The 19,619-nt window shown below is 46.7% G+C and overlaps 1 protein-coding gene across 1 annotated transcript in view; it reads left to right on the forward strand.

The window, feature by feature from the left end:
- The window catches only part of LOC142245983 (T-cell-specific surface glycoprotein CD28-like), a 204,329-nt gene that overhangs the window by 22,087 nt on the left and 162,623 nt on the right, over positions 1-19,619 (forward strand). Inside the window, exon 2 of the mRNA XM_075318993.1 lies at positions 18,939-19,043. Coding sequence (XP_075175108.1) covers positions 18,939-19,043 — 105 coding nt within the window. The remainder of the gene's footprint in view (positions 1-18,938; positions 19,044-19,619) is intronic.

A 19,619-nucleotide genomic window follows, 5' to 3' on the forward strand; every position in this document is an offset into this window, starting at 1 on the left:
TTCCCACATTACTGATAGAACAAAGACTGTGGAAACAAACAGAGTCCCCTCAAACTAAATCCTGTGAAATCTGCACTCCTAAATCAAAATACCCCCCTCCTTCTGAGCCTCATAGTGCCTAAACCACGGTAAGCGACCACATATGTGCCATTATTGTAGTCGGGAGAGCCCAATTAACAATTTACATGGTGTATGTCTACAGAAGCTCAAACTGGACACAATGTATGGGGCGGTACAATATATGAGAAAAATGTATGTGCACTAAACTGACAATATTCCAGGAAAAAAGTCATGACATGGAATTTATAATATAGTCACTACAGATGTAGATGAATTCCTTAATGGGTGTAGTTTCTAAAATGGGTCACTTTTTTTTGGGGGGGGGGGTGTTGGGGGGGGTGTTCTACTGTTTTGAAACTTCAGGGCCATTCAAATTTACACTCCAAAAATCAAATAGCGCTCATTTCTTCCATGCCCTGCCATATGCCCACAGTAGTTTTTTCCCCCCCACATATTGGGTATCATCGCGTTTGACAGAAATTGCCTAATAAATTATTGGGCCTGTTTTCTCCTATTATCAATTGTGAAAATTACAAATTTGGGACTAAAACAACATTTTAGAGAAATAAAAAACATTTTTAATTTTCACATCCGCATTTTAAAAAGTTCTGTGAAGCACCTATGGGTTAAAAATGCTGAACACACCCCTAGATGAATTCCTTGATTGGTCTACTCTTCAAAATGGGGTCACTTGTTTGGGTTTCTACTGTTTAGATAGACAAATTTGTGATCCAAAATCCAAATGGTGCTCCATCCATTCTGAGCTCGGTCATTTGTTCAGAGGTTTCTAACCATATGTGGGGTATCAGCGTGCTCAGAATAAATGTGTAACAAATTGCGGGGTCCATTTTTTCTTTCTATCCCCTGTAAAAAAAATGGTGCTAAAGCAACGGAGAGCAGATGTTTTTTAATTCCCATGAAATACCAAAAGGTTAAACAATTTCCTAACAGCAGTTTTTGAAATTTTTTAGGGGTGCAGTTTTTAAATCTGTATCACTTTTGGGGAATTTCTAATACATAGGCATCTCAAAGTCAATTTAAAACTGAACAGGTCCCTATAGAAAAAGTTTTTGAAATTTCTTGAAAAAATATTTTTTTTAATCCTTCTAACAGCCTAATAAAATAATGTTTGATAAATGATACAGCTATCAGTAAACATATGGAAAATGTTATTTATTACATATTTTGTACAGCATGGCTAATTAATTTAACCCCTTCACGACCTTGGATGTACTGGTATGACAAATTGTGTACTTCCCTTTGATATGGGCTTGCACGCTGAGCCCAGATATATTCCTGCAGATGTCAATTGAGTAGATCAGCTGATATGCCTTTAACATCCGCAGGTGATTCGGAGATCCGCCAGCGGCCGTTGACCAGTAAAATCCCGCTGCCAATCATTGACAGCAGGTTTTAACACACGCTGGCGGGAAGAGTATCATTACTTGCTCACATTGGCAGCTTCCTGAAGTGTTCGCAGGTGCCAATGGGTTGTCATGATAGTCAAGGGTCAGCTGATGACCCCTGTTTTTGTCATGACAAACTCCTCATGATTGCCGGCTGCAAGCCGACGTTCATAGGAAGTCATCTGCTATTCAGAGCAGAGCTGATGCCCTGCTCTGCACTGCACAAGCGATTGGATGATCACAGCTTCAAGCCCCTTCAAGCCCCTTCAAGCCCCTAAGAGACTAGTAAATACAATAAAAAGAGAAAAAAAATAGAACTAAAACCCCCACAAAAGTTCAAATGACCCCATTTTCTGCCCCATTGAAAATAAAACAATGAAGGGAATTTTGTTACTTACCGTAAATTCCTTTTCTTCTAGCTCTTATTGGGAGACCCAGACGATTGGGGTATAGCTACTGCCCTCTGGAGGCCACACAAAGCACTACATCAAAAGTGCAAGGCCCCTCCCCCTCTGGCTATACCCCCCCCGTGATATCACGGGTTCTCCAGTTTTAGTGCCAAAGCAAGAAGGAGGAAGCCAATAACTGGTTTAAACAAATTAACTCCGAATAACATCGGAGAACTGAAAAACCGTTCAACATGAACAACATGTGTACCCGCAAACAACAAAAAAACATCCCGAAGGACAACAGGGCGGGTGCTGGGTCTCCCAATAAGAGCTAGAAGAAAAGGAATTTACGGTAAGTAACAAAATTCCCTTCTTCTTCAGCGCTCTATTGGGAGACCCAGACGATTGGGACGTCCAAAAGCTGTCCCTGGGTGGGTAAAGAAATACCTCATGTTAGAGCTGCAAAACAGCCCTCCCCTACGGGGGTGTCACTGCCGCCTGCAGGACTCTTCTACCTAAGCTGGCATCCGCCGAAGCATAGGTATGCACCTGATAATGCTTGGTGAAAGTGTGCAGACTGGACCAGGTAGCTGCCTGGCACACCTGTTGAGCCGAAGCCTGGTGACGAAATGCCCAGGACGCACCCACGGCTCTGGTTGAGTGGGCTTTTAGCCCTGAAGGAACCGGAAGCCCCGCAGAACGGTAGGCCTCTAGAATTGGTTCTTTGATCCATCGAGCCAGGGTGGCTTTAGAAGCCTGCAACCCCTTGCGCGGACCAGCGACAAGGACAAAAAGTGCATCGGCACGGCGCATGGGCGCCGTGCGGGAAATGTAGATTCTGAGTGCTCTCACCAGATCTAGCAAACGTAAGTCCTTTTCATACCGGTGAACCGGATGAGGACAAAAAGAAGGCAAGGATATATCCTGATTAAGGTGAAAAGAGGATACGACCTTAGGGAGAAACTCCGGAATAGGGCGCAGCACTACCTTGTCCTGGTGGAACACCAGGAAGGGAGCCTTGGATGACAGAGCTGCCAGCTCAGACACTCGCCGAAGCGATGTGATCGCAACAAGAAACGCCACTTTCTGTGACAGCCGAGAAAAGGAAACTTCCTTCAGAGGCTCGAAGGGCGGCTTCTGGAGAGCAACTAGTACCCTGTTCAGATCCCATGGATCTAACGGCCGCTTGTACGGGGGCACAATATGACAGACCCCCTGCAGGAACGTGCGCACCTTAGAAAGACGTGCTAGACGCTTCTGAAAAAACACGGATAGTGCCGAAACTTGCCCTTTAAGGGAGCTGAGCGACAAGCCCTTTTCTAACCCCGATTGCAGGAAGGAAAGAAACTTGGGCAATGCAAATGGCCAGGGAGACACTCCCTGAGCAGAGCACCAGGATAAGAAAATCTTCCACGTTCTGTGGTAGATCTTAGCCGAATTCGACTTTCTAGCTTGTCTCATTGTGGCAACGACTCCTTGAGATAATCCTGCAGATGCTAGGATCCAGGACTCAATGGCCACACAGTCAGGTTCAGGGCCGCAGAATTCTGATGGAAAAACGGCCCTTGGGACAGTAAGTCTGGTCGGTCTGGCAGTGACCACGGTCGACCGATCGTGAGATGCCACAGATCCGGATACCACGACCTCCTCGGCCAGTCTGGAGCGACGAGTATGATGCGGCTGCACTCGGATCTGATCTTGCGTAGCACTCTGGGCAAGAGCGCCAGAGGCGGAAACACGTATGGGAGCTGAAACTGCGACCAATCTTGAACCAAGGCGTCTGCCGCCAGAGCTCTTTGATCGCGCGACCTCGCCATGAATGCCGGGACCTTGTTGTTGTGCCGGGATGCCATTAGGTCGACGTCCGGCACTCCCCAGCGGCGACAGATTTCCTGAAACACGTCCGGGTGAAGGGACCATTCCCCTGCGTCCATGCCCTGGCGACTGAGGAAGTCTGCTTCCCAGTTTTCTACGCCTGGGATGTGAACCGCGGATATGGTGGATGCTGTGTCCTCCACCCACATTAGAATGCGCCGGACTTCTTGGAAGGCTTGCCGACTGCGCGTCCCTCCTTGGTGGTTGATGTATGCCACCGCTGTGGAGTTGTCCGATTGGATTCGGATCTGCTTCCCTTCCAGCCACTGTTGGAAGGCCAGTAGAGCAAGATACACTGCTCTGATCTCCAGAACATTGATCTGAAGGGTGGACTCCTGCGGAGTCCACGTCCCCTGAGCCCTGTGGTGGAGAAATACCGCTCCCCACCCTGACAGACTCGCATCTGTCGTGACTACTGCCCAGGATGGGGGCAGGAAGGATCTTCCCTGAGACAATGAGGTGGGAAGGAGCCACCATTGTAGGGAGTCCTTGGCCGTCTGGGAAAGCGAGACTTTCCTGTCCAGTGACGTTGACTTCCCGTCCCATTGGCGGAGAATGTCCCATTGAAGTGGGCGCAGATGAAATTGCGCAAAGGGAACTGCTTCCATGGCTGCCACCATCTTCCCTAGGAAATGCATGAGGCGCCGCAAGGGATGCAACTGGCCCTGCAGAAGAGATTGCACCCCTGTCTGTAGTGACCGCTGCTTGTTCAGCGGAAGCTTCACTATCGCTGCTAGAGTATGAAACTCCATGCCAAGATACGTTAGTGATTGAGTCGGTGATAGGATCGACTTTGGAAAGTTGATGATCCATCCGAAAGACTGTAGGGTCTCCAGCGTAGCATTCAGGCTGTGCTGACATGCCTCTTGAGAGGGAGCTTTGACCAATAAATCGTCTAGGTAAGGGATCACCGAGTGTCCCTGAGAGTGCAAGACTGCTACCACCGCCGCCATGACCTTGGTGAAGACCCGTGGGGCTGTCGCCAGACCAAATGGCAGAGCTACGAACTGAAAATGGTCGTCTCCTATCACAAAACGTAGAAAACGTTGATGTTCTGTAGCAATTGGCACGTGGAGATAAGCATCTTTGATGTCTATTGAGGCAAGGAAGTCTCCTCTGGACATTGAGGCAATGACAGAACGCAGGGTTTCCATCCGGAACTTCCTGGCGTGCACATGTTTGTTGAGCCGTTTTAGGTCCAGAACAGGACGGAACGAGCCGTCCTTTTTTGGAACCACAAAGAGATTGGAGTAAAACCCTTGCCCTTGTTCCTGAGGAGGGACTGGGATCACCACTCCTTCCGCTCTTAGGGAGTCCACCGCCTGCAGCAGAGCATCTGCTCGGTCTGGATGTGGGGAGGTTCTGAAGAACCGAGCTGGAGGACGAGAATTGAACTCGATTCTGTACCCGCGAGACAAAATGTCCGTCACCCACCGGTCTTTGACCTGTGACATCCAAATGCCGGAAAAGCGGGAGAGCCTGCCCCCGACCGGCGATGCGGAGGGAGGGGGCTGGAAGTCATGAGGTAGCCGCTTTGGAAGCGGTACCTCCATTTGCTTTCTTGGGGCGCGTGTGAGCCCGCCACGAATCTGAGTTTCTTTGCATCCTCTGAGTCCCTTTGGACGAGGTAAATGGTGTCTTGCCCGAACCTCGAAAGGACTGAAACCTCTGCTGCCACTTTTTCTGCTGAGGTTTGGTTGTTCTGGGTTGTGGTAAAGAGGAGTCTTTACCCTTGGACTGCTTAATGATATCAGCCAATGGCTCGCCAAACAGTCTATCTCTAGATAAAGGCAAACTGGTTAAACATTTTTTGGAACCAGCATCTGCTTTCCAGTCCTTTAACCACAAGGCTCTGCGCAAAACTACCGAATTGGCGGACGCCATTGAGGTGCGACTGGTAGATTCTAGGACCGCATTGATAGCGTAAGACGCAAACGCCGACATCTGCGTGGTAAGATGCGCCACTTGCGGCACTGCTGGATGTATGATAGCATCCACTTTTGCTAAGCCAGCTGAAATAGCCTGGAGTGCCCATACGGCTGCGAATGCCGGAGCAAACGACGCGCCGATAGCTTCATAGACAGATTTTAACCAAAGGTCCATCTGTCTGTCATTGGCATCTTTAAGTGAAGCGCCATCCTCCACTGCAACTATGGACCTAGCTGCGAGTTTGGAAATCGGGGGGTCTACCTTTGGACACTGTGTCCAGCGCTTGACCACCTCAGGGGGGAAAGGGAAACGCGTATCTTTAGATCGTTTAGAGAAACGCCTTTCTGGGTGAGCGTCGTGCTTCTGGATTGATTCTCTGAAGTCAGAGTGATCCAAGAAAGCACTCAATTTACGCTTGGGATAAAGGAAACGAAACTTCTCCTGCTCTGCCGCTGCCTCTTCTGCTGAAGGGGCTGGGGGAGAAATATCCAACAGCCTATTGATGGCTGAGATAAGGTCGTTTACCATGGCATCCCCATCAGGGGTATCCAGGTTGAGAGGGGTTCCAGGAATGGATTCCTGATCACTCTCATCAGACACATCACAGGGAGACTGATTGCGCTGAGACCCTGAGCAGTGTGATGACGTCGAGGGTCTTTCCCAGCGAGCTCGCTTAGGGTGGCTGGGGCTATCATCTGAGTCATAATCCTCGGCCTGTGAAGCCGGGGACCCCCCTGTGGGCTGGATTAATTCCAAGTGAGGGGGACCTGAGGACAGAGGCCTCGCCGTGCCCAAAGACTGAGCCCCATGCATAGATTGCAAGGTTTCAAGGATTTTTGCCATAGACAGAGACATATTATCAGCAAAAACTGCAAAGTCTGTCCCTGTCACCGGGGCAGAACTTACAAGCGTCTCAGCCTGGGTCACTACCTCTCCTGACTCCGGCTGGCGAAGCAGCACCGGGTCGGAGCATTGCACACAATGGGAGCCTGCTGGTAGATCAGCCCCACATGCAGCACACGCAGTACACACAGCCCTGGCCTTGGCAGCCTTGCGTTTTGAGGATGGCATGTTGCTGCTTCCACAGAGTGATCTGGGAGAGCAGCCAGAAGCGACCTCACAGTGCAAGAAAAACAATATCTATATATCTGTACACAGTACACCGATACACCGTGAGGCACTAGAGGGACCAGCACAGAAAAATCGCTTACCGCCCGCTTAAAAAGCGGGTGTGTGGTCGCCAGATAGCCCCTAGTCCAGGTCTCCCAGAGCCTTGCGTCCTTCCTCCAGCCAGACTGCATGTAATGGCTGCCGGCGTCCTGAGAGGAAGGGGGGCGGGCCCTGGGCGTTCCTGGCTAAGAGCGGGAAGCCTGCTTCCCTCTGTGCCTAGTGTGAGGGCTGGAGCATGTAAATCAGGCTCCAGCCCTCGTCGCTGCTAGCGAACAGCGTCTCTCCCCTACCCTGAATGACAGGGTGGGGGCGGGAACGAATCGGAGCTGCCGGCGTCCTAGGCCCAAAAAGCCGGGGACTCAATTTATAACCGCCGCCGCCGTAAAAGCGCGGACGGCGGATCCCCGGCGCACCACAAGTCACAGCAGCGCCGCCCGGTCCAGAGGGGGTCGGCGCTGCGTTCCCATACACAAAAAATCCCCCAGTAATCTGTAGGGACACTAACTCCAACGTTGCGGTCCCCGGCGCACTACAACACCCAGCCAGCCCGGAGTGTGTCTGTGCCTGCCGGGGACACAGAGTACCTGTATGATGCAGGGCCTGTCCCTGATCGTACTCCTGCTCCGTCTCCATCAGGTTCTAATGGGTCTGTGGATGGAGCCCGGCGTCAGAGCTGAGAGGCCGGCAGGATCCCACTTCCACAGAGCCCTACCAGGGGATGTGGAAGGAAAACAGCATGTCAGGCTCCAGCCCTGTACCAGCAATAGGTACCTCAACCTTACAACACCATCCAGGGGTGAGAAGGGAGCATGCTGGGGACACTATATGTGTCCTCTTTTCTTCCATCCGAAATAGTCAGCAGCTACTGCTGACTAAAATCTGTGGAGCTATGCATGGAATGTCTGACCTACTTCGCACACAAAGCTAAAACTGGAGAACCCGTGATATCACGGGGGGGGTATAGCCAGAGGGGGAGGGGCCTTGCACTTTTGATGTAGTGCTTTGTGTGGCCTCCAGAGGGCAGTAGCTATACCCCAATCGTCTGGGTCTCCCAATAGAGCGCTGAAGAAAAATATTTTGTATCGCTGTGCTCAGAAATGTCCGACCTATCAAAATATAAAATATATTAATCCGATAAACAGTGTAACACAATTTAAAAAAAAAAAAAAAAAAAAGCCATAATTACGTTTTTTGGGCCTTTGCAATATTACAAAGAATGCAAGAAGAATCAAAACATCGCATCTACCCAAAAATGTTATAAAATACCAAAAGTAAGCCATCACTCAGCCCCAAATCCTGAAAAAGGAAGACATTATGGGTCTCGAAAATGTCGCCAAATTCAATTTTTTTTTTTAACAACTTCTGATTTTTTTCTCACCAATTAAATAAAAGAAAAACTAAACATACTTAGTATCTACATATTCACACTGCCAGGTCAGTTTTACCAAATAGTGAACATGGTAAATAAAATATAATTATGGAATTGCACTTTTTTTTTGCAATTTCACCGCACTTGGAATTTTGTTTTCTGTTTTTGAAGAACACTATATGGAAAAATTAATGGTTTCATTCAAAGTACAGCTTGTCCTTCAAAAAACAGACCCTCATACGGCTATTTTGATGAAAAATAAAAAAGCTATGGCTCTTGGAAGAAGGGGAGGAAAAAACAAAAAAGAAATAAGGAAAATCAATGGGTAATGAAGCGGTTAAGTATATGAAAATTAAAAGTTTTAAAATTGCAACATTTTCAACATTTTTGCAAAAATTAGATATTTTCACAAATAATAAAAATAAATCAGACCTTTTCCCCTGATGACGAGTCAGTTTTTTTTTTTGCAATTCAGAGGGCAGATGAGTGGGCTATTGGTTCCTGGAGATGCAAGTGGAGGTACCAAACCCCCCTCCTAACCTTTTCTCTCCCCCATTGCCCTGTCCCCTTTCTCACCTACCAATCCAAAACCTTCCATGTCCACCACTAATGCCCTGCATTTGACCCCTTAGAGGTACTTCACCCTTCTGATAGGAGGAGGGATGAGCTACAGGCAGATGGAGTAGCTATAGGCCAAGCTCTACCCCTCCTTCCTCTTCTATCTACATAGAATCTCATCAGTAACAACTGCCATTTCTTATCCTATTAATGGGAAAGTCTTCACTGAATACAGATTATACCATAGAATTGAGAAATTTGATACTAACTAGTGATGGGCAGACCCGCAGATACCCGGGATCGTGGGTCGAACCGGGTTTAAAAAAACTCAGTTCTGGCCTGGAATTGATCTCTATGGGGTCCAGCATCTGGCGCTTTAAAATGATGGTAGAAGGGATAGGGGGATTCGAACAAGCGTGTTATACTTACCAAGTCTCCCATGTGGCTCTAACACTACTTACAGGACTGCTCATTATCCTTCATGCATATGCACTGCTTTCCTCACCCGCCGGCAGTCTCAGTGTCTCTGATTGGTTACAGTGAGATACACCCCCACCCTGTGTGACAGCATGTCTGACTGCTTTCAATCAGAGGCGCTATGTGCATACCTATACTGTAAAAATAAAATAAAAAAAATTGGAGTAGAGTCCCCCCAAATTATGATATTCAGCACAGATAAAGCACATGGTACAGGCTGGAGCCCCCAGTGCTTATCTTGGCTGAGTAGCAAAATAAGAGGGACTGCATGTGGCTTTTTAAAAAATTATTTAAATAAATAATGTACCATCAAGGTCCAATCATTTCTACATGAACAGTGTCCTGGTAAGTGGATTGGTCATTGTGCTCCAGTTGAATGGCCACCAAGGTCTCCCGATCTGCTCCCCTTAGACTTTTATCTTTGGGGTTATCTGAAGGCAATTGTCTATGCTGTGAAGATACAAGATGTGCAGGATCTGAAACAACAGATACTGGAAGCCTGTGCTAGCATTGTTAATGTTGGCCATAAATTTACTGTGATGCAATCTAATCGTGCATCCCCCTTAAACTGTCTGCAGTCCAAATTATGAGTCACTTGTGGTAGCATGCATACCACTCTCTTTCACACACACCAGAGACGTACTCGGATATGAATAGAAAGTAAGACTGATTTAATCCGGAAGTGAAAATACATTTAAATTGACTTATTGGCTAGCAGCCAATAATACGTAACACGTCTCCTATTGGATAAAGTAGAACAGCTTATTCTGTGATATACAATATACGGTAATGTGCTTGGTTCCTCATTTATATTAAGCAATGTCAGCATGATTCACTCATCACATGAATAGTCCAGACTGTCTGAGTGTCTTATGTCTGAATGCAGAACTAGGTGCGGTACACAGTCTCAAACAGCATCTTAAATCCTGCTTTTTGGATATATTTATATATACTCCTAATAGTTCATAGTCTTGTCCTTAACAGTCCCCCCTTTGGAGATAGCCAAAGGTCTTTCCTTACTTTCCCAAGTCTATTGATCTGTCCTAATGTCGATGGTTACCTCACTCACATACGAGATACCCCATCCCTTGTGGATGAATCTTCCCACCCAACAGACTATGCATAGGAAGCCAGATCCTGACCGTATTCTCTAGACTGTCCTCATGGCTATGTTCCACTGGCACACGTTATTCAGGAAGGGGGAACGTGGCAGTAGTCCTTTAATTGGCTAATATTTTTCAGGGTTGGTTTCAACCAAAGTCTCATGCTCCTCAGTCCTCAGGCGGTAATGGTGGGACATCATCAAAGATGGGATGCACAGTCATCTTCTGGTCCACAGGCTTAGATATCATTGTCCTGGTACAAAGTATTGGGTAGAAGAGGGAAGACAGCCATCTCCTGGTCTCAGGTCCGACATCTCTTTGTTGTGGAATGCATGGATCTTCGTCCGAAAGAAAAAGAGTGAGAGAAGAGAGAGGAAGAGAGAGAGAAAGATTGAGAAGAGAGGAAGAGAGAGAGAAAGATTGAGGAAAGAGAGAGAAAGAGAGAGAAAAAGAGAGAGAAAAAGAGAGAAAAAGAAAAGAGAAAAAATCTAGATCTGGTTGGATCTGGAGGAGAAAACTCCAAAACGTATATTAGGCAAATGTTTAGTTAACAAACAACAAGCTTAGTTGAAGTATCTGGGGGTACTTCTAAACAGGATTTCATAGGGTCTCAACCTAGTGGTCCCTGCTGGGGTGTGTTTGACACTGAACAATGCAAGGGGAAGACTCTTATGCCCTTGCTTTCTACACCGCCCCATCATCCCAACCTTCTCTCTATTCTGTGGCTGGTATGGGGTGTGTAGAGTCAGTTCTGTGTCTAACGCCTGCCAAATTTCTTTAGCTGGCAGTAAAGGCAGGTCACTTGCCACTTTCTATGGTCTCCGGGAGCCCACAGCCGCACCCTATCTCAGTCCTCTTCTTCTTCTGAGACTTGCTCTTGTAGGGCCAGGACAATGTTTTCTCAAGACTTTCCATCTTCCCTTTCTTTTTCACATCGGGGTCATTCAAAAAGCACAGATTGACTGACTGTTTCTTTGGTAAGTGGTCTTGGGGCTTCTTTCTATGTTCTGTCAGTGAGGGCACTTCTTACTGCTTCCTTTCACTCCTCCAATGTAGGCCTCAACCCTGCTCACCGCGACTCTGTCTGGCAATAGCAAAGCTTCCATCCGTTCTTCTATGGCCTCATGGCGGCGTACAGTTCCATTGGCAGTGATCAAGTCTCTTGTCTTCCATACAGAGTAGATGCTGGCTGCTATCTTGCAGGCTTCAGCGAGAGCACAAACCTCTGCTTCTTCACAGACAGGCATGTGGGTAGCGACTGCTCTATCAGCACAGCGTCTCCTGCTACCACCACCATACCCGTGTGGAACCGTCTTCTTGATGCATATCGTGATCCATCCGCAAAGGGGTTAAGTCAGGGTCCAAAGGTGTATCCGTCACTATATCGAATCCAGAGTTTCCTCAGCTATGCCAGAGTCGACTACCTCTTCCATCAAGGTGTCAGAGGTGGGACACTCCCCCCTTGGAAGAGGGAGAAGTTTAGCAGGATTAAGGACCCCACACCGGGAGATGGTGACTTTGTCAGGGAGCAGTTTGTCACTGGTGCTTTAGCTAGGTGTTCAATCTGGCTGAGTAGTAGTATTCAAAGGGCTGCTGTCTTCCTCCATGGCAAACAGGTAGAATGACTTCTGGGCTGGAGATGACGTGATGATACTCTTCAGGTGACTGTGAGTCAGGTGACTGTGACTGCAGCACATCTGTATGTGGGTGATCTTGTAAGCTGCTAGATTCATCTCCAGACATCTTGTCACTTGAAGGAGGGTGTCTTGGTCCTTACCAGCTGTAGTTTGCATGTGGGCTCTCGGAGACCTGATACAAAGGACAATATCCAGGTTTGTAAGAAAGGGCAATGGGTGTAACTTTGGGGTCAGGAGAACACTGAAATTCTAAAAACTAAGACTCCCTAAAACCCCAGGGAAAGAGAAAAGAGCACAAGAGGGTTTGGAAACTACCAAGCAGCACCCCCTGACTACATATACACAACTAGGAAAAAGCAGTGGAGCGTATCTACTCTACCTCTCCTGTGCTGACCTTGTAACTGGGGACCCTGCACTCTCCCTCATCTCGACGGTAGACCTGATGGTGGTCAGGGTCAGGCCTCCAGCGTATCCCTATCTCCTGTCAGACTCTGTAAACTAAGACACAAAGGATTACTGGGTGCTGCCAACGAAAACCCTAATATATGCCAACTCCTGATGATCAATGTCCCCTTGGGACCACATGATCCTCCACCCTCTCTATCAGGGAACTCTTGTGCAAGATACCAGGCAGGATAACATACAAGTGAGAATATCTCAAACTAGGCTAAGCAGCAACTGTCATAGGCAGAAAAATATTCACCGTCCACCAGGACTAATAGTGAGCAGTCTATATGGTCTACTAAACTGTATACTAGATACAGCAAAAACAAACATGCAAAAGTGAAGGGAAAAGGTTTCCACAGGACTATCAGCAATAACCTCTGCTAAGGTTCATTAGTGGGAACACAATGGGGCACAACTGCATATATGACCAAAACCGGAGTGTGTTTCAGGTCCCTATGTCCCCCCTCTGCAGTCTCTGCTATATCAGCAATAAACAGAGCAGTGGCTTTGGCTGCTGAAACAAAAATGGGGAACTGGGTGTTGGCTGGACTAAAATGGCGTCAAAAGATGAACTATGTAGTGTCTGAGTTAAAACGGCCGCTAAAAGATAATTTCCGATAAGAAAGAGCTGCTAAAAGAGGAAGTAGGTGTTGGCCAAAAATGGCGTCTGAAGAGGCCTGGGAGGGAGTGACATGGATTGTGATATCTACATTCAGGAGGTATTCAATCTGTCACTGGGAATATGGATTATATAGGGACCCCTGGGCTGACCCTGTAACTAAGGACCCTGTGCTTGCCCTCATCTCGACGGTAGACCTGACCACCTTGGTGTGGAATCTCTTAGGACGGCTTATCTCATGCGAGATGGCGGTCATTAGGTGTCTAGACTGGAACAGCCCAACCCCCCCCTTCGAAATGCAAGTACACGCATGAGATTTGCAAGGTGAGATTATACAAATGTTCTCACCTGCATGTGGAGTGCGCAATTCTCCCCTCTCGTGCAGTTGCCTTTCGAATCAAGGTGTCAGCATGGCCGTCCATCATCCAGACTCCGTCCTAAGGTTCGTTGGGCGCCACTGTTAATGTTGGCCATAAATTTACTGTGATGCAATCTAATCGTGCATCCCCCTTAAACTGTCTGCAGTCCAAATTATGAGTCACTTGTGGTAGCATGCATACCACTCTCTTTCACACACACCATAGACGTACTCGGATATGAATAGAAAGTAAGACTGATTTAATCTGGAAGTGAAAATACATTTAAACGGACTTATTGGCTAGCAGCCAATAATACGTAACACGTCTCCTATTAGATAAAGTAGAACAGCTTATTCTGTGATATACAATATACGGTAATGTGCTTGGTTCCTCATTTATATTAAGCAATGTCAGCATGATTCACTCATCACATGAATAGTCCAGACTGTCTGAGTCTTATGTCTGAATGCAGAACTAGGTGCGGTACACAGTCTCAAACAGCATCTTAAATCCTGGTTTTTGAATATCTTCATATATACTCCTAATAGTTCATAATCTTGTCCTTAACAGCATTAATTCAAAATGACTGCCATTGTCACCTCCCATCTTGAAAAGTTTCCCCCCTCTCATATAGTAATGAGCCATAAACAGGAAGTTGATATCACCAACCATTCCCAATTTATTTAGGCATATCCATATAAATGGCCCTCCCTGTATTTGGTCAAACAATTAATTAACTCCTACTATATTAATTAACATCCCTACTGTGGTGGTTGGAGCTGCTTCTCTTTGCTGCGGCTGTGATGGTCGGTGATATTGATCATGTTGCTTCTCACAACTGCTTTTCCAGGTTTTTCTTGGTCTGGAGCGCAGTCAACACATTGGTAAATCATGTACATTACATAGGAGACGCGGGGGGCACATACATTACAGGAGATGCTGGGGCATACACATCACAGCAGACGCTGGGCCACATAAATTACAGAAGCTGGGGCTTATACATCACAGGAGGGGCTGCAGACATATATAAATTGCAGGAGGGGCTGGGCACATATACATCACAGGAAGAGCTCGCGGCATATATACATTACATGGAGGGCTTGGGGTATATATACATCCCAGGTGGGGTTGGGGGTATATACATTACAGTTCATGCTGGGGGCAGATACATGGCAGGAGAGGCTGGTGCATATACATCACAAGAGATGTTGGGGGCTTGTACATCAAAGGAGGGGCTGGGGTATATACACATCACTGGAGAGGCTAGGGAACATATATTACAGGAGACACTGGGGGCATACACATCACAGGGGGCCTGGGGCTCATACATCACTGACAGACAGAACTGCCAAGCATGGACAGCACTGGCGGCAGCACGGACAGCACTTGGTAACAGAGACAGCACTAAAGGGAGGTGGACAGGACTGGGGGAGCACAGACATCACCAAGGGGGCACAAACAGCACTGGGGGTGGCTCGGGTGGCTCACAGCACTGGGTGGAGGACTCACAGCACTGTGTGAAGGGTTGAGCCTAGAATTTACGGGCTCCTTCCAGGTTAGTGGGCATGACCAGCTTGGTTGGTGGGCGTGGTGTTGTTTCATCCTGTCCACTATAATCATAAACCCCTCTGCACCCCCCCCACCTGGGGGGTCTTACCCCCAGCTCAGACCTCCATGTCTATTACAAACAAATCCATGCCCACATGGACTTAGAAAAAAAATGTTTATTTCATCTGGAAAACATCAGGCTGCATTTTGAACACGCCCCCTATCACTTGACAAATTACATCATACCTGAAAGGAGCCCATACATTCTAGCATCTACCGTCTATGGAGGGCTCACAGTCACAGCACTGGATGGAGAGTGGAGTCACACAGCACCGGGAGACTTGTACAGCAGGGAGGCTGGCAAACCTGCTGCTTCTCTTCTTCTGTGGGACGGGAGCGCACTTTGTGCTTACCCTATCCACAAAGTGCGTCCTGAGTGCGCTAATACCCAATACCTAAAGGTATGCGCACACAGCGAACGCTGCATGTGCATCCTTGCATCACACACTGTGATTTAAAGGGCTGGCAGCTGACAAAACCGAGCACTGCGGTCCCCGGGAATGTGCCTAGGGGACACATAAAAAGTCATTGCAGACCACAAACGGCTCGCGGGCCCTAGGTTCCCCACCCCTGACATAAGATAATGCTATCATTCTGCAGATATTGGGTTAATCTTCAGGTTAATAGAGTTAGGAAAGTGATCGGCCATCATACTCAAAGTATGGCACTAGGGAGGAAATAAACTTTATTTGTCACTGGAAATACTGGCTTTCAGTCATATGGGAACTCTGAGTGAAAGGAGAGTCTGCAGTTATGCACTGCTAAGTCATCTGTCAGTCAAAGTGCTGGTGCTGGGTACACCTGTATGGCTGAATTAATTTAATTTTCTCTCAGTTGCTGCACTTTCAGTATGGTGGCTGGACACCTTCATAACAATCTTAGGCCTCTGCCACACTCACGTGAATTTCACGCACGTGCCGAGAGACACGTATTTCCCCTGCGTGTTGCGTGCAGGTAAGTACGTGTCTCTGGTACGTGCGTGACACGTGTGTTCTACGTGTGCTATCCGCGATAGCACACGTAGAATCGGTAATTATTATACTCACCTGGTCCTTCCTGATGTCCGCGCTGCTGTCCGTGGTGCTGATCCTCGGTCTCCAGCCCTCCTGTCTCCCCGCTGCTGCTGCTGCCAGGCAGTGAAGTGAATATTCAATGAGAATAATGAGCGGCGGTCGGCAGCAAGAGGCAGCAGCGGCAGAGACAGGAGGGCTGGAGAAGGTGAGTTAATGTTTTTTATTTTTTTCCCTGACATGTGTGTTTACTCCGGCGCGTGTCACACGGGACCGCATCCACACTACACCCGTGTGGTACGGGTGCGGGCCGTGTAACACCCGTGCTGCCGGAGAAAACACTGATATGTCAGCGCTTTGAAAATCGCACACACGTACAAACGCACACGGACACACGTTCCGTGTGGTTTTACGTGTGTGTGCCTGCTACCATAGGGTAGCATTGCTGTACATGTCTCCGTGCCGCCGGTACGTGTAAAAAATGACAAACACGTGCCGGAGGCACGGATGTGTGGCGCAGGCCTTAGGCTGCGTGCCAGGGTTCATAGAGTTTTGGACCCAGCATGTTTTCGCTGCTTCCAAAATGCTGCATTGTACAGCACAATGCTCACAATGCTCACTGTACTTGTTTTTCCTGCAGCGAAAACTGTCCTGCGGTGCGGCTTCCCAAGCCGCAGCATGTCAATTCGTTGCTGCAGAGACACAAGCATTCTCCGCAGGGAGATCACAGCGAAAGACCACAACTGCCCCAAACCGAATCATGCGGGCCCCGCAGGTCTGGAACGCAGCAGGTCCTCATCATGTGCACATACTCTTAACTTGCAGACTAACCCTATATCTACAGGTTAATAGCCTTATTCGACCTGATAGGTTCCTTATATGCTCTCATAATAAGGCCTTTTCACAGACTCAATTGAAAGCTTCATTGTTAAAGCAAGAATAGTCTTTTTCATACCAGTTTTTAATGAGTAAAGAAAAGTCATATATTTTCTTGTCAATGTTATACAATTTTCCAAGCATTGCCCAAAATTGTTCATTGGAGAGAGGCTGTCTAAAACTATGCAGAGGGAAAGCTTAAAAGGGTGGTTCACCCATATTTTTTATTTTTTAGATCGATATTATATTAAGCAACAATATTTCTCTCAAATACCTTATGTTGGCAATAGTGCCTGTGAGAGGCGCTATTGTGGACCACTGTTTCCCGCTCCGTGACCCGGGGACCCGGTGACGTCACGTCAACTTCCGAACACGTCACATCCCTGCGGCCGGCTCCAGTCTTCCTGACTCACTGAGCTGTGCCACAGCTCAGCATGTCTCCTGCTTGCAGCGCTTTGCTGTGAGGGAGGAGGGAACTGATGGGTTGTGACGAGCGGTGAAACACCGCCCATAGCCCATCACTCACGGACACTGCAGCCGGCCGTGGTGTCATGAACTTGACGTGACATCACCGGATCCCCGAGGTCACAGAGCCCAGGGGTCACGGAGCAGGGAACAGCGGTCTGCAATAGTACCTCTCACAGGCACTATTGCCAACATAAGGTATTTGAGAGAAAGATTGTTTCTCAAATATAATATCGGTCTAGACAATAAAAAATATGGGTGAACCACCCCTTTAATTGGCAGTAACATTTTTTAAAGTGTAACTGTTGTTTGAGGAGAACTTTCAGCAGAACATCTGTGTCCTCCCTCCTGCTCTCCATAAAACTTTATTATTAGCAACTGTAATCTATTTCAGTAATGTGAAAATCTGTATACATTGAATATAGAAATTACAGATTTTGAGATGAGGAGAAAGAAACTAATTTGTCTGATAAGATATTTTAAAAAGTTTATTTTCCCTACTTGCACTATTGATTGAAGGGAGAAAAAAATAATTAAAATGTCAATTACTTTTTATCCCCATCACGACATGCGAGCCAGCATTCATAGATGGTGATTTCTGCTGTACAGAACTGTGCTGATGCTAATGCTAGTGCACTGACCTGTACAGAACACGCGATCGGACTATTGCAGCTTCAAGTCCCCTAAGGGGACTAGTAAAACCAGTAAACGTTTAAATCACCTCCCATTGAAAATAAAACAACTTAAAAAAATACACATTTTTGGTATTACTTAGTTCAGAAATATCTGATCTATCAAACAATAAAATAAGTTAATCTGATTGGTAAACAGTGTAAGAAAAAAAAAAAAGCCCAAGACTTACATTTTCTTGACTGCCACAACATTGCCATAACATACAATGAAAGGCGATCAAAACATTGTATCCACCCAAAAATAGTATCAGTAAAAACGTCAGGTCAGGGCCCAAACAATAAATCATCACTTAGCCCCAGATGCCAAGAAATAAAAACGTTATTGTTCTCGGAAAATGCCAAAAGCAAAATTATTATTTATTTATTTTTTTTTTTTAAAGCTTCTGAATTTTTTTTCACCGGTTAGATAAAAAAACCCCTGTATATGTTTTATATCTATGTACTTGCACTGACCTGAAGAATCATGTTGCCATGTCAGATTTACCATATACTGAACATGGTAAATAAAAAAAAACTTAAAACAGCTGTGGAATTGCACTTTTTTTTTCCAATTTCCTTGTACTTGGATTTTTTTTTCTGTTTTCTAGTACACTGTATTGGAAAATTAATGGTGTCATTCAAAACTGCAACTCATCCCACAAAAAAACAAGCCATCGTACAGCTGTATTAATGAAAAAATAAAAAAAAATATGGCTCTTGGAAGAAGGGATGTAAAAAGCAAATTTGCAAAAATGGAAAATGGCCATGGTGCATTTTTTAAAATGCTAACTTAGCAAGGGATGGGACAAATACATTAAAAGGATCATTGGGCATCAGTACAGTTTTGTATTGATCACTCAACTCTTGTCTTATGAACATGGGTATTGAAATATCTTCTGTTTCTTTGCAGGATTTTCCATGGAAGGAGGAAACGTTGGCAGACGTGTTAACAATTCATGCAGGAACGTGGAGAAGCTGGTATCACCGTGTAACAAACAAATGCATTTGGACTCTGGTAAGCCTTCGATGAGTTATATGTTGATGATGTTCCTTATATGACTAGAGTTCAGTAGCGTAGATCAGAATGTATCCTGTGTTGTCAACTGTTCTTAAATTCAGAGACAGTCCTCAAAAAACATGCTTTTTGCTACCGTCCATAGTGTCCGACATAAAAAAAGCACAGTCCATGATTCCCCCCCCCCCGAAGTCTGGCACTGCGGATACACAGTGTACACTACTTGCCACCGCCCAGCCACAGTGGTGAAATAGGGGAAGGAGCACAGGACTGGAAGAGAAGCTGGCCAATCAGAAGTAAATGCAGACTTCTTTTCATCGCTCACCACTCTGCATCGCCCTGCGTCCTCCATACCTCAGACACTGACACTATTCCTCTGTGTTCTCGCTCTCTGCATTGTAATGCCTCAGTGGTCGTTGCAGTCCCTCAACTCCCTCTTCTCCTTCATGTTATGGATGATAAAAATAGAGCAAGAGTAAATGGTTACAAATCAATGGAGCTGTGTATACTTAAAGAGAACCAATCACCAGGATTTTGCTATATGAGGTAAAGGCAGTGCCATACAGGCAGTAAGAT

This window comes from Anomaloglossus baeobatrachus, chromosome 7, assembly GCF_048569485.1.
Source record: "Anomaloglossus baeobatrachus isolate aAnoBae1 chromosome 7, aAnoBae1.hap1, whole genome shotgun sequence".
Classification (NCBI taxonomy): domain Eukaryota; kingdom Metazoa; phylum Chordata; class Amphibia; order Anura; family Aromobatidae; genus Anomaloglossus; species Anomaloglossus baeobatrachus.